The sequence below is a fragment of the Mytilus galloprovincialis genome, chromosome 4 (assembly GCF_965363235.1).
Source record: "Mytilus galloprovincialis chromosome 4, xbMytGall1.hap1.1, whole genome shotgun sequence".
NCBI lineage: Eukaryota > Metazoa > Mollusca > Bivalvia > Mytilida > Mytilidae > Mytilus > Mytilus galloprovincialis.
This window is the reverse complement of record NC_134841.1, coordinates 78,151,531-78,167,562: the sequence shown is the minus strand read 5'-3', so window position 1 is coordinate 78,167,562 and position 16,032 is coordinate 78,151,531. Positions and strand designations below refer to the sequence as shown.

General features: G+C 32.0%; 1 protein-coding gene across 3 annotated transcripts; it reads left to right on the top strand.

Annotated features, from left to right (window-relative positions):
* Positions 1-2,510: 2,510 nt before the first annotated feature.
* On the top strand, positions 2,511-10,583 carry LOC143073021 (testis-expressed protein 36-like). Of its 3 annotated transcripts, none has more exons than XM_076248241.1 (4): positions 2,511-2,758; positions 5,410-5,544; positions 7,071-7,151; positions 9,946-10,583. In XM_076248241.1, the coding sequence occupies exons 1-4, from the start codon at positions 2,708-2,710 to the stop codon at positions 10,384-10,386; spliced, it is 708 nt and encodes a 235-aa protein (XP_076104356.1). In that variant the 5' UTR covers positions 2,511-2,707; the 3' UTR covers positions 10,387-10,583. The 3 variants fall into 3 exon arrangements, with proteins under 3 accessions (XP_076104356.1, XP_076104355.1, XP_076104357.1); XM_076248240.1 differs by lacking the exon at positions 2,511-2,758 and adding an exon at positions 5,019-5,093; XM_076248242.1 differs by lacking the exons at positions 2,511-2,758; positions 5,410-5,544 and adding an exon at positions 6,595-6,748.
* The last annotated feature ends 5,449 nt before the right edge of the window (positions 10,584-16,032 follow it).

Below are 16,032 nucleotides of genomic sequence, written 5' to 3'. Positions count from 1 at the left end.
AGCAACATTTTAAATTTCATAAAGTTGCGGAGGGATATATAATGTTTTTGACCCATCCGTCAGTCAGTCCTTTTTCTTGTCATCGCAACTCCTCTCAAACCACACAACAGAATCTCACGAAACCCTTTTAGATGATAAGAACATAATGGTCCTACTTGTTTCCGGAAAAAGGCGTACGCCTTTCGCCGGTGGCGAACGCCCGGTGCACTTGTTTCACAAAATGTTGGATGCGCGCGCAATAACGGCGTACGCCGCCCTCGCCTATCTCAGGACTCAGGCGAAGGCGGCGCATTTTCATTTCAAGATGGCGGAAAGAGTGTAAGTGAGAAAAACTAAAGGTTACAAATACTGAAAAACAACCAGTAAACGAAAAAATATTATTGTTATGTGCAATTTATCTTCATACTTCGAAGATGCTTAGATGGTGAAGAGAAAACGTTTTTTTTTTTTTTTAAACATAATAATTAATCTCTAAACCTATTACGAAACAGAAAATTTCTTTAAAAACAAAGCAATGACAACCTAAAATACAATTAAATTAAGATAATAAAAATATTAAAGCATGAATATTTTCGTCAATGTTTTAATAAAACTCCTTAAATATGTAATTATGCAAAAATGCAGATTTAAAGGCTAAATTATTATTTTCCTAATGTTGGATGATATGCCGGTTTACTTGTTTTGAGTCAAAATACGGCGTACGCCGTTAGCCGTTCGCCGTTCGCCTATCCTTTGTGAAACAAGTTGGACCAATATGTTGATGTGCATATCGACAGGAAATTACGATTCAATATTTTTTTCTAGGAGTTACGCACCTTTGAACTTATTTGCTTTAATGTACTATTGCAACAGTTTGTCATTGCAACTCCTCTAAAACCACACAACAGAATTTCACGAAACCCTTTTAGATGATAAGAACATAATATGTAAATGTGCATATCGACAGGAAATTACGATTCAATTATTTTTCTAGGAGTTACGCTCCTTTGAACTTATTTGCTTCAATGTACTTCTGCAACAGTTTGTCAGCGCGCAACTCAGTCCTCTGAAACCACGCAACAGAATTTCATGAAACTTTGTAGATAATAAGGACATACTATGCAGATGTGCTTATAGACCGGAAATTACGATTTTTTTTTTTCTTATTCAATTTTCTTTTCTTAACGCTTATTTAATTTCTCCAATGACAATGTGGGGACGTGGGGTATGTGAGCGCGCTCACTATGATTCTTTAATTGCTCTTACTCCTGAATGTTGCGAGAACTAAAGAGAAGCTGCTTCGCCCAATTTCAAAGTTTTTCCACACTCGACACAAGCATGCTATCACTAGATTAACCATTCTACGGTTCCCCACCTGCTGAAAGTTGTATAATGCATATCTTTATTTTTTTTTCAACATTGACAATTTGTCCTTATGCCGTGATGAAATAATACAAGCGTGTTGAAGATGTAAAAGGGTAGGATTAAAAATGTATATTTCTTTTAAACTTCGTGTAAAATTTTTAATCATTTTTAAATCTTGACCTTTTTAATTTGTTAACTAGGCTTATCATTAAAAATGTAAATAAAACAGGGTTGACATTGTAAAAGTGTACAGTTAGTTGTTTTTATTCCCTTATCTGTATTTAACTATTTTTCTTAATTTAGTAATAAGTTATTGACACCCCCTTTTTTTCTCCCTCAAACATACACAAATCTTTGTTTTTACTAGATTATCAAAAACATAAAAGTGGAACTCGTATATCGTTTTACTAATCAGGATACTGGCATCTTTACCAGCCTATTTGCAAGATTACATGTGCTTTTTCAACAGTGGTTTTGATATCCTGTCTATATATTAACGTTACGTTTTTCAACAAGCGATGGAAAAGCATCACCGGTCGACGGGTTTTTTTTATAAGAAAACTGTTGCTTTTGTTCCAGTCTCTCTTTTTTACTAAAACAGGAAAGAGGGGATACTTGGTAGATTTACCGTACTGCTACCGATATCACACCAAACTATGATTGTCACTTGTATCAAGGATTTGTATAGTAAGAAATCCTTGCTTATATTAAAAATAACTTAAAATTTATCATAAAGTATGGATTTTTAACACGCCACATGTCTCATTGAAATTAACCAAAAGACCATATGAATAGATGTTTGAATAAATCTTATATTTTGAATACTTAATCTAGAGACATATATTGCATGTCTCTGTTTAATTCAAATCTAAGAACGTTTTAAATGCGATGGAATTGCACTGATCTCTCGATGCTAATATGAGCTGAACGGACACGGAAATAATTTTATTTTGGCGTTATTTAATTTCAAATATTTTATTGGTAATAATTGCATGATCTCCCTTTAATTCCTGCGATTATTGACCCATTAACAAACAAATACTTTTAATTGAGCTATTCAATTAAATGCCTATTGTGTCTTGAACACAGATTACGTTGTATTCATTTGACCGATCACCTCCCCCTTTTTACGGGTGGTAACTAAGGACTCGGTTGTGCCAGCGATACGTCACAGTTAAATGTCTGATCGTTGATAAGTACGATTGATTTCCTGTGATCTGATTTACATGTAGTGAATCTAATAGTTTTAAAATATGAAAGTTGTTAAGTAACGAACAACATGTAATTTAATCGAAATTAATGACTTGGTAGTTTTTTATTTGACGGAATGAAGAGGATATATTAAGGATTTTAAAAGTTAAAAATGGGACGAGGAAGACAGTTTGTTCCTTCAGTCGATCCAGATGGATCTTGGGTAAGTATTTGCTATTTAATTTCAATTGTTTATTTAAATTAAAATTCTATTTACATAAATTGTGTTATATCGATTAGATTTATTATTTTAATGACGAGTGAGAATTTGTTTTAATGCTATTCAAAGTCGGAAGATAGTATCTACAAAAGACATATTTATACACTGTATATATTTTCTGTTTTCTTAAATTTTGCCATGTATATTTTCTGTTTCTTAAATTTTGCCATCTGAAATATGATGTTAGATACTTCAAGCTTTATTTTCCCTTATTTCATCTTTTAAAGATTTTTATAATGAATTTTAAACTTTTTTTAAATTTCGATGCTCACAGTTGAAATAGTTTGAAACTCAAAAACATTTTTTTTTCTCATATATTTTGATCAAGTCTTGGCACAACAAATTGTAGATATGATCACATTCTAACTTATACATTGTCAACTTGTTTTGCTAATTCTTAAATAAATAAAAGGACTATTCTCAAAATAATCATGTAAACAATTGTCACAATATGAAAAGGATTCGATCGTATCTTAAATTTTTTTAAGTCAGTAAAAATTCTAGGCCATCTTTTTTTTAAGTAAATCGTATAACAAAAAGAAGGTTGAATAATGGAACTCATTTATCATTGTAAGAACGACAAGGATATACGACAACAAAGAAAGATCCATTCCAATGTATTTTCTATTGTCAAAACTCATTATGTCACCCACTTTAAATCCCCTTTAACTTGCTTACATTAATTATTAAATGTTCCATGATGTTTAAATATAATTAATTTCGTCAAAATGGAAAATGATCAATATACTTTTATTCACAGTTATTGCTGAGTTGCTATGTTATTATAATTTTCATTTTGAACAACAAGGATTATGAATTTTAAATTAAGCATGCAACTTAGAATGAGATAATCAGCATGTAGCAAATTAAAAAGTCGACTATTCTATCATGTCTTCATTTGCCGGTAAAATTATAATATGCTTTCAAATTAACATAACCTCTATAGTGGTCATCATTGAATTTGTATGTAGTTGCTCCCTGGACCTTTCTCTGTTGTACGTTACTGTCAGGGAGATGATGTATAAAAGTTTAAGTGAAAGGAGAAATTTCTTTAAAATTTGTGTCGGACACCATAAAAATAGAAAAAAAACTTTCTTTTAACCCCTTTTTGGTTACGGATTAAGCTTAGACATACTTAAGGGGTTCTATAAAAAGTCCTGCAATGGATCTTGTGTCCTAAGATAATTAAGATTTAAACGAAGTCCTCTTATTAGATGCAAATAAGGGTTAAACAAAGGTACGAAACAAAACAACATTTTCCGTAAAAACAACTGAACAGGTGATGACAGAATGACTAGGTTAGAGGAGATCCCTTTATTTTTCTTTCTTTTTGTTTTTTTGGTGAAGTATGGATATTTTCATGACTGGTAGCAGGTAGATGGACATCTTTTTGTCTCTTGTTAGATATCATCACTATTGTTTTACGAGCTCTGAAAAGAAGTTTATTATCCATGTAACTAAATACCATTTTATTTGTATATTTGTACCTGTATTGTGTAATATGATATTAAGCATACTATATTTTCATTGCTGTTTTTAAATAGAGTAACTAATTATTTTATGGTTGTTAAAATATCCCCTTCAATTTAAGTTAAACATTTATAAAGCCTCTTACAGGCCCAACCCATTAATATGTACACTTTAAGACAAGAAGTTTTCGTATTTATTTAGCCCATAAAATATAAATGTATATATACCTATTGAAATAACTATTTTGTTTGTTTTAAGTGGGACCATGTTCTTTTCATCAAATCACGATTTGTTTAAATACATAAGTGCATTACTATTGATTTTAATTTAATTTCACTTTGACATTTTATTCAATAAATTTAAGCCTAGATAAGCGGCGAGAATATCCCAAAAAAACCTGCTTACTATTTAAATAGATTACCGTTATACACATTTCGAGTAGACGAATCAAGATTTGCATAGTTAATCAAATAAATGTATAAGATATTCATCTTGTAAAGATATTTTACAACACTCCCGTTTTTCCACTTTTATATGAATGTATATAAGTAAGCATGATTATATAATGGTATAAATAGTTTTTAAAACTCGTAATGTTAAAATAATCTTACAATAGATTTACACGTAACATATGCTTTCTTAACCATAAATTGACCATTGGGGCGTCAAAATGGTGATGAAGGCTATAATGAAAGCGCTTTTGTTTGTTACCACAATCTTACTTACCGTATACACTATTTTATTTGTCATGCCAAATCATTGTATTACAGACACCAACTTGACCAATAAGTATACCAGTAATATTGAGGTCAATATATGACATTTAAGAGTTGCATTTGTAATATTCGCCGCCGCGACTTTGGTTGCCTGTGAGACAACAAACCAGTTTTACTTCATATTTCTAACTGGAAATTTATTTTAAAAATCTAGAAACACAAATTAACAAATTCTTTGAATAGTGCCAGGATTTTCAGGAGGTTCACAATCTAACAAACAATACTTGCTTAAGTTTGGTAAATTTGTTGTTATTTCATGATTAAGTTTTCCACATAGGCGAAGTGGGAACCTCTATGTGCTCTGGTGTATATTCTTGTACATACAGATATATTATTTTTCTCTTTCAGTTCGTCCATCGTGGAAGCAGCAGTGCAAAATTGGAAAGAACATGTGATACAAGTACTGGTTCCATGATGAACGCTCAATTTGTCGAACCAGGAAAGCCTGCACCACCACCAGAACCATTTCGCGCAAAAACCATGGTATATATATTTTAACTGTACAACAGAATAAAAAACGTCGGATTAAAAATTAATTAAATGTAACATTTTCACGATAAAGAAACGATAATTTCAATGAATTTTAATCTGGCGTTTAAATTAAATATGCAGTTTGTGCGAAGTTTCGTGGTGTATACCTATATTAAGATACCCTATTTAAATCAGACCGGTAAATAGCCAATTTCGAATGATATGGTATCAAATATGATGTTTATACGGCTATAAATCAATGTTTTATCTAGGGAATAAGTTAAATAAATTAACAAGTCATTGACACAGGAAAAGTCGTATCCAGACCTATTTCAATTTTGGTATTGTATGACTTAACATGCATATATAATCCGGTCAGCAAGTTGACATGGGATTGTACGGCGAATAGCCTCGTCTTGCAGTGAGCAAGGCTTGCGACTAGTACGGCGGGTGGGTGTGTGGCTTCATCCGTTTCCGTGCTTAATTTTAAGAACCATTCGACCACGCTTTTTAAAATTTGAATATGTTGTCACTGATGACATAAAAGCGGTCTAATTTTATATTGGCGATTTGCACATGTACCGTATAGGAGTTATGGCCCTTAATTGCTTTAACAGTTACACCAATAAATACTTTAAAAAACATATATTAAAAAACTGTTTAATGGGTATTACATATATATTTATGCAATTGCAATCAATAAATGCCGCTAAAAGTTTCAGTGCAGTAACTTAATTGGCAACCTCAGCAAAAGTTAAGCTAAATTTAAGACAGAATTGTTCATATTATCGCTATGATAAATGCAAAATACTTGGTCGAAGTCGTTAGTCAATAGACATGCAATGATAGCAATTAAAATAAAATAATAATTAGAGATATTAAATTATATTATTTCGATTTAAATGATAATTATGTCTCGGTAATTGGTATAAGATCGACAATAATGATATCTTCTGGTAGGTTTAAAGAGTATATATAAGCTGGGAATGATATATGTCCCTGATATAAGTACACATAGCTCCGAAGATCAGATAAACGACGCTATGTAATAACTGTAGATAGGATAGTTGACGGCCATAACTGTGCCAAAATAATAAAAGACGGAAAAGTTGTATACTGTTTGATGGAATTACTTGACCATTATCCAGCTATGTCATATTTTATACGACACAGACCAAATGTTGTTCGACACAAGAGACGTCCAGGCATTCATGAGGTATTGTGTGTTCATGGAAGTTTTTCTGAATTATTATTCCGTGCCGTGTCATTAGATGTGTCTTTGAACAAGATACCAATGTTCTACCTGAGAGTTTAGATCTGGTATCGGAGGTTTAGTACAATTAACATTTTTACATTACACTTTTAGAGATAAGAAGATTTTCCGGACATCACTCAGTTCGTGTTACCTCATTTATATTTGGGTTTTGTGATATTTTCAATTCCTTGACCCCTCCTGTCTTTATGTTATTTCGACATGTTTGCAGTATTTATTAGGTGTTTTTTTCCATAATAAACACGTATGACGATTTTCATTTCAGATCAACTATAAAATTTCCAATGTGTTTTCGGAGCATGACAACCGACACTCTTTCCAGGATCATGGAGTATACTTTGGTGATGTAAGTATAAATGTTTAGGATAACCAAATATTTTATACACCAATGTAAAACTTGTATAGCAAAACATTGGCCAAAGTCTTGTATTGAGTTTCAGGAAGTCTGAAAAAAATAACAGACCTTCGAAAATCATCCAGAAACTAAGATTGATATAGTGACTTTACATTTTAAGCATTTCCTTTATCATTTTATGGTTCAAAATAAAACATTTCAAACTAATGTTTAGTTTGAAGTTAATAAGATCTTTATTATTTTTTAAATGGTGCCAAATAGAAGTTGACATAATGTTAAAATCACGGATACGTGCTGTGTTTATTAATGTTATGTGTATGGTGTTTTTATTTTAATTCTATCTGGATGACTGATGTGATTTTGAAAAACTGACTTGACACAATACAAATCAATAAAACCTGAAGGTCTCTTTATAAATGTAACGACAAATCTGTTAAAGCCGCGAAACCTATTTACAGTAACGTTTTTGCACTGAATGGTTGTCCCTTATACAAGGACCCAAAATCATAAACTGTATGGCATCTGAAAAGTCACTGATATGAGAACGATCCAAATCCACATTATATATATAAACTTTATATTTAACTTTTTTGGCCAGCAAATAAGGGAAAACATTCTTCTCGCGTTAACTGATGAAAGGTTCCCATGCCTGATTAAGAAAATAAAACATGTCATTTAGCTGTTAATATTTTAGTTCAATTAACAGCAAAAATAATTTCTTCTTATTTCACGGAACACGATCATGAATAAAGGCAAAGTGTCATTATTTAGATTTTTAATAGTCGTGAATGAAAAATGATATTTGAATAGGCCTATATAGATATTTGGTTGTTCAAACAATGCTTGAATTTAAAAATGGCTGTGATAATTACACATGTATTTGATATCAGTAATCTGAATTAAATACCAATTGTGTTAGATTCATACAATTTAATTATATATGTACAGCACTTTTGAAATATTATGGAGTAAATAGAGTCCATGAAATGAATATGTTTTTTATCATCATACTTATATTCATAACCCATTGTAATCTCAGTACCCTGATTTCCATAAAAAAAAAACGCTGGCTATCATAATCAGCAACTTAGAATCCCAATTTTCGAATGAAACTTCCATTCCGAAAGGTAATAATGAGAAAAAATTTATAGAAACATGCATGAATTCGGGACGTATAGCGTTTTCTTTTCGCGTTATTATTCTATCAACAAATTATGCGGTTATAGTTTTATTTCATTTAGAACACACAGTAGTATTATGCTGGTAATCCGTTTTAACAAGTTCTGGTTCATATGCATTTCAATAAAGATAGGTTATTCAGTTTTTCACAGTTAAAGTGCTTGTATATAAATATGTGAATAATTGTACGTGTTTAAAAGCGAAGTCATTGACTGTTTTCCGGCTAACATGAATAAGTATTATATAGGATTAGTAGTTTAGAATTTTAAACAATATAGAGTTGTGTTTATATTGATTTGCATATTTTTGTCGTATGTCTGTATTGGTTATTTTATTGATTCTTTTCAAATTACCGTGTCTTTTTACATGTTTCAATGTTATCTATATACGGTCTGGAAAACACAGAATCATTTCATGTTTGATGTAATTCTTTCTAATGGAAAAAATATATATATAACCAGATATTGTTCTATGTGAAGCAAAAAAGAAATCAGTTTATTCTGATGCTTCATATTGAAGAGTTTTGTTTTTGTTAAAAGTTTACAAGGGAGACTTTTTACATGGTCATGGAATTGTTTACTTTCTTATTATGTTTGTCACAGATTCTAAGATAATTGTTTGCAACTTTTTTTTAATTTAACGCAAAGTTGTGCATTCCACTGTAATCTTAATGTAACAGTAGCTTGTCCTCTATTTGTTCGGTAAATCTACAATAAGATTGGATCATGGAACTGTAACCCGACAATAAAGAAAAAGAAATTGAAAAAAATAAATTGAAACCTTAATGACACAAGTTTGAACCGAATGAAAATTTCAAAATAAATCCTTTCATTCTCAAACCACATGCCAATTAGTTTTGTCGTTGGTAAATGACAATCTTTCATATTCAGTTATTTATAGGTTGTAACATAACCATGGATTCAGATGGCTTTTCATAATGAAATCGAAAACTTTTCTTGGAAGAAACCTGTAATAATAAGTTAATTCATGTCTAGCCCTGGTTCGCAAAATGAGAAAGTGATTAAAATGAATAGAAAGAGATTTGCGTGATACGTCAATTAGACAGAAATGCAATGCCAAAAATAATCAAAGACATTTAGAGAACACCATACCGCCTTCAACAGTATACCGTGTATGTCTTTTAATTGGAACGACCCCATATTGTAAGATCAAGTAACATATTTTAATGTTAATGGTAGGAAACTGATCATTCTGGTGCTCACTAAGAGTACCAGTTCGTCCTATAAGTGACTTGTATTTTCACAAGGATCTTAACATGTAAAGAACATTCATTGACTGATGGACGGACTGATACTCATGGTGTTTTTAACTCCCGAATAAAAAGTTGAAGACTTTGGTTTGCAGGCAGTGAAAATACCTGAATGAAAGTAAAAACTGCATGTAACGATAATTGATGAGTTTATTTCATGCCTTTAATTGCACATAATCAATTACCATGATCATATATTACACATTTCTCAGGGCCTGTGTTTTGCTGCTATACTTCCTATATGTGAATTTATTTATTGAAAGTTTCTATTGAACTTTTATGTCTGGTTGATTTATATATTGTATGTCGAGTAAATATCGGTTTACTGTTTTGCAGGGTCGATATGATCGCACTTTAGGGAGAAAGTTGATATTGCCAGATTTAAGACTTCATCACACAGACAATGTTTACTTAAAACACAATGATCGTGTACCAGTAAACTTTGATCTTAATACGTCATATGCTGTGACATATCAAGGAAAACCAACCGGAGAACCTCCAGTACACAGAAGGTTTCCTAAACGCTATAAACCTCCCAGTACCGGACCAGCAAAACTAGAAACCAAAACTACAGACTGGCATAGGTCACCAGAAGTCCCCTATAAGACTGCCATGCAAGTAATGGCCACAAGTCAAGAACCTTTTGCAAAGCATAATTCTTGGAAATATTCCTATAATGGAATGAGACGTATATACCCGCAATACGACAGAAAAGAACAACCAGTGGTGAAAAATGAATTTAATAAATATGGCGCCGCATTTGTTACCGGAAGTTGAGATTTTTACAATCTAAGGATTTGAAAATCATATTGATTCTTGTTGAGACCCTATACACTTAACTTCATATGCGTTTTATTCTTTTTACACTTGCCTTTCATGTTTTATTAATATTTGAATAAATACTTTATTTATTAAAGTGTATGTTGACAATCCAGTATTATTTCTGTTTATTAAATTACAAATATTCTATGTTACCCATGGTGTTTATTCTTTTCGTGTTTATAAAGACATAAAACGGTTTTAATGGTTTATAACAGTATACTAAGTAATGACGGCAATAAATACCTGAATATGATTTAGACCGCTTTACTCACCTGGCAAGACATATATAGATGAAAGCTTCTTAAATGATGATATTAAGCATACATTTTAACTTAACGGTACATTTAATTGTTGACGTATTTGTACATTACAAATAAACACTTTCAATCGTCATTATCATATCAATAGTGTTTACCCTTAAAATCCTATGTGCAATAGGCAATACAAATTGATGCATTGCTATGAATGTCCACTTGAAAGAATCTTAATTTAAATTTTGTCAAATCTAATGGTTAGGTATACTCAATGAATTGGTTTCAAATCCATACACAATGCTATAAATTCTTTGAACACAGACGTCAAACAAGAACATTTTGTTTTATGACGAATTAATTTAGAGCCACCGTGGTGAGGAAATACATCGCAAACTTTAAATATAAAAATGTGAATCCAGGAAAATTTTATCAGCAGTTTTAATTTAAAGGGGCTGCAGCTATCAAATTCATATTCACCGATTTGACTCAAATTTTCATATTTGAATTATAACATACTACACGTATATCCAAATTACAATCAGTCGGAAATAAACATTTAACAATGCATGTACTCAATAATATATATCAAAAGTCCGTGTGTATTTCATTATAGACGCCATCTAATTACCTATTTAGATGACATCCGAAGAATTCTGACGGTTATATAACTCGTTATAAACATAAATATAAATAGATAACGATCTCGTGCAATTGGATTGTTTTAGATTTGTTTGATTTCATGTTATAGGTTTAAAAAAAAGTTATCTATCGTGTTTTACCTGTATAAGAATGTTTTTTTTTTGTAGATTTAATCAGTCAATGAAATGTTTTACCCTTGTTTTACATTCAATATTGACATTTTTTTCCTTTTAATTGCTGAACACGACTCACTCATCCATAACCAATCTCTAGCTTATGGGTTGAAATGAGGGTGATATGGATTAAATGAGGTCGAATTATTCACTTGCAAGTGAATAATTCATCAGCGATGATTCTTTGCTTGTTTTGACAAAATTGAACCAAATAGCGAATTATTGTTTCATTATTTCACTGTCATTGATGATTGAACAAAACAAAATCACTGCTACTGTAATGACGTTTTTAACACTTTTAGGAATTTTGGATCTCAATGCTCTTCAACTTCGTACTTTATTTGGCATTTTTAACTTTTTTGGATTCGAGCGTCACTGATGAGTCTTTTGTAGACGAAACGCGCGTCTGGCGTATATGTAAAATTTAGTCCTGGTATCTTTGATGAGTTTATTGTTACAATTTACAGCTAGTTTGTGGTGACATAGGCAGTTGAAACACAGTCGTTCGCGACTATATTCGTTCGCGCGTTAGTGGTTGTTACTTTCGTGCAGTTGACAGGTGTGTGTCCGATTTCGTGACAAAATGCGCATTGCTTTGTGTTTTTCTTTTTATCCGAGTACGGCATTTCATTCTTTTTGATTGCTGATTTTGTACGTGATTTTGCCTTGGTCAGGAATGTAGCGAGTGACCCTTCTACTTTTAGAGGTAACTTTCCGGCTTCCGTATAAAATTGCTTTGCGAAATTTATCTAAGGTCTATTTTGTTGACCTATGTTCTCTAGCTAAGTTTTGTTGTAGTTTCTGCAGACAACTTGTTCAGAATAACTGGTACAAGTAATGAACCATAATAGTCGCTTCGTCCTGTAAGAGTGACTTTAAGTAGTTTAACTTTTGTACGTCGCTGAGTGTGAGATTTGTGTGAATGGATGTCTCGTATGAATCTCAAAACGATTACCAACCTAAAATATTTCATTCAATATTAGGTAAGTTCAACTTGGTCATTTATTGTTTTGATTACTAGCGTTAGAAGACGAATGTAAACTTTGTTAATGTTTGTGTCATTTTGGTCTCTTGTGGACAGTTGTCTCATTGGCAATCATACCACATCTTCTTTTTTATATTGGAATGTGCATAGACGAGTTTGTAGTAGTAAACAATTGTTACTTTTATAAAATAATGCTGCATTTGATTGTACATTAGATGTCGACGTGAAACAATAAAGTGTGGGTTAAATTGAGAGGAGTCGCTTGTGGGTACACTATTGCCTGTAGGTGAAATCATAGTATGCATGGGTGTATCAGAGGGAGTAACTTTACTAGCTTGAAAAACGGTAGTATTGACGGGTAAATTATGACTTGTTGACTGTGAGGGTTGAATGAGTTTTCTAATCTGACGGATTTTTTAATCTAAATCAAATATGTACTCATATGTTTGCTGAATTTCGTCCACCAGCTCTTCATCCGAGCAGACTTCCATAATTTTCTCATTTAGATATTTTAGAATGTCCCTTTTCTGTAACACGGAATCTAAAATAGCTATGACTTTGTTCAACTTCTATTTTGGAGCTATCTTTAATGTCTTCAAAGTTCTTCCAAAGTCCGATAATTGCTCATTTGTGCCTGGAACGAATGGCCTTCGGCTTTGTATCAATTTTCCTTTTTGCTTACGGCACCATAAATGTCGGAGCTAATTCTACTATCGTTATTCAGAAAGAACACAACCATACAGTTCTACGTTTACTTCATGTATATTTACAGCTGCTACGGCTACGTCTGGCATTGTCGTAAACCTAGATACAATTAGTAAAACTCGACGTCGTAATTCCCGCAGTGTTCTCAACAATACCTCCCACGTAAATCCACATGTTTCGTAACCTATGTGCAAAACCTATTTCGATTTCGCTGTGTTAAAAATTGCAGTTGACAAAAACCCATAATGGACCATTATTTTTATTCTGAGGAATAACAAAAAGAATTAATACAGTTTTGAGATAAGTGTTTTTTCTCTATTTGTTGCATTATTCGCACATTCACCGATTTCAGCAAGATAACATGGCTACTCCTAAGTTACAAAATGCCAAGAGTGAATTTGATGGTATCGTACGAGAAATTGTAAATTTAAAATGGCAAATATTAGGTTTTTGAAATAAAGAATTCAACACAATTTGTTGAAGCGGATATTAAAGAAATAAGTCCTGCTAGCTACAGATTTATTATAATTTTTCAGATTTATTTAACAGGGGGTAGACTAGAACAGCCACGCACACGACAAACCAACCCTTGCATCATTTTTTTTGAATTGATTACCGCATTTGTCCGATTAAAATCGGTAACTCTTATACAGTATGGAATTTGCTCATTGTTGAAAGCCTTAAAGTTATCTATATATATTTGGTTGTAAAGCGGTCAAAATAACCCTTTTACGTTGGTAGTCCCTTCCCCTTTCCCTCCCGAAATATTATTACTCATTAGAGCATGGTTATCATTTCAATAGATTCCAGGCAGATTTCGTATCTGTACACTATCTCCAGTGCAGATGTAAATAAAGGTAACAATAGTATCAAACGTTATAAATCGATTGTAAGAAAACAAATCCGGGTAACAAACTAATACCAAGGGAAACACGCCAACTGTAAGAGAAAAACGACGAAACAACAGAACACTGAAATGCAGCAAAAACAATCGACAATGCAACATACATAGAAACGAACTATTAAATAACAAACCCTCTGTTTTTTTGGCTAGCCAAACCTCGTGCTTTATGGCAATGTTAAATATACCGCTAAAATGACAACAATAAGGAAGTTCGCTACTCTGTTTCAAAATAACAAATGTTTCATGACACTTGTATATATTGAAAGGGGGCGAATAAAGGAACAAAAAAAAAAAGTAAATAAAATATATAGGTCAATGTTCTTGTTTTCTATACATAAGCCATTGAAATTTTAATTCTATAAAAATTATTAAAAAATAATTATGATTTTATAAGACTTTTACTGATGGCTTATAATTATACATGTAAAAGATTTATGCAAAGAAAAATTGGGGTCAATGGGCAATGTTTTTAAGGCATTTAAATGGATAAAACCAGAAGACTCCGAAAATCTGACCAAAAAATCCAAAACATTATTTGATTTGATCTTTGTTGTTTTTACGCGACTTTTAAGCACCGCATTTAGGCTGTTTCGTGGCGGTCAGTTTTAATTGGTGCAGGATGCCGGAGAGCCCGAAGAAAATCACCGACCTTTGATAGGAATAAAGGCAATAGTAGTATACCGCTGTTTGAAATTCATAAATCGATTGAGAAAAAAAAATAAATCTGGATTACAAACTAAATAGTTATCAAAGGTACCAGGATTATAATTTAGAACGCAAGACGCGCGTTTCGTTTACATAAGACTCATCAGTGACGCTCATATCAAAATATTTATAAAGCCAAACTAGTACAAAGTTGAAGAGCAATGAGGATCCAAAATTCCAAAAAGTTGTGCCAAATACGGCTAAGGTAATCTATTCCTGGGATAAGAAAATCCTTAGTTTTTCGAAAAATTCAAAGTTTTGTACACAGGAAATTTATAAAAATGACCACATTATTGATATTTATGTCAACACCGAAGTGTTGACTACTGGGTTGGTGATACCCTCGGGGACGAAAACTGAGGGTAACGCATCAAATATAAGAGAAGAACTACGACACAACAGAAACACAACATTTAAATGTAGCATATACAAAAACGAACTATAATACACCAATGTCACTTTTCCTGACTTGGGACATTTTAAGAAAAAAGTGGTGGGCTGAACCTGGTTTTGTGGCATACCAAACCTCCTGCTTTGATGGCAATGTTAAATATAACATTTAAATGACAACATTACATGACAGGACTACAATACAAATGAATGGGAGAAAATATAGGACAGAGAAACACACGAATAATAGCCAACAAAAGGTACCAGGTTAAAAATTCAACACGCCAGACGCGCGCCTCGTCCACACAAGACCAGCAAGTGACGCCCAGATGAAAACTGACAATCCTAGTCAATTAAGATTAAAGTCGAACTCCCCCTCAGTGTTGACTGGCTAGTGATTACAGTAGTAACTACTTTTTTCTCTTGATAAAATTTTATTCAAATATGTACTATGAAACATTCACCAGACAGTACCTGGTGTCACAAACAGACTGTCCTGGTATCTATGATGAGTTTATTAGTTAAAACAAATAGAAATTCAATTTAAGTTTAGATATGTTTATAATCAATATAATACTTCTGCATCTGTTACATTGATAACGGGATTGTCCGATATAAAATATTTTTCTAATAAGAAATATTCTTTTCTCTGATTTAAAAGATAAAAATAGTGAGAGATGTATTTTTCTAACAAATGTTTTAAATAGTCTACTAAATTGAGTTTAGCTTGAGGATTCAACAATATGAAATTTCTTCTTTTATAGATACTAAATCTTACTACACTCATAATAAAATTATAGAAATAAAAATTAAAACCGTTACTTCTTTTTTAAAAACCCATAAGTA

Excerpts from the sequence above, each read along its gene's own strand:
- LOC143073021 (XM_076248240.1), top strand. The coding sequence starts at position 5,034 with ATGCCAAATCATTGTATTACAGACACCAACTTGACCAATAAGTATACC. Across the intron at positions 5,545-7,070 it reads CATTTCGCGCAAAAACCATG|ATCAACTATAAAATTTCCAA; the intron begins GTATATATATTT and ends TTTTCATTTCAG. Across the intron at positions 7,152-9,945 it reads ATGGAGTATACTTTGGTGAT|GGTCGATATGATCGCACTTT; the intron begins GTAAGTATAAAT and ends ACTGTTTTGCAG.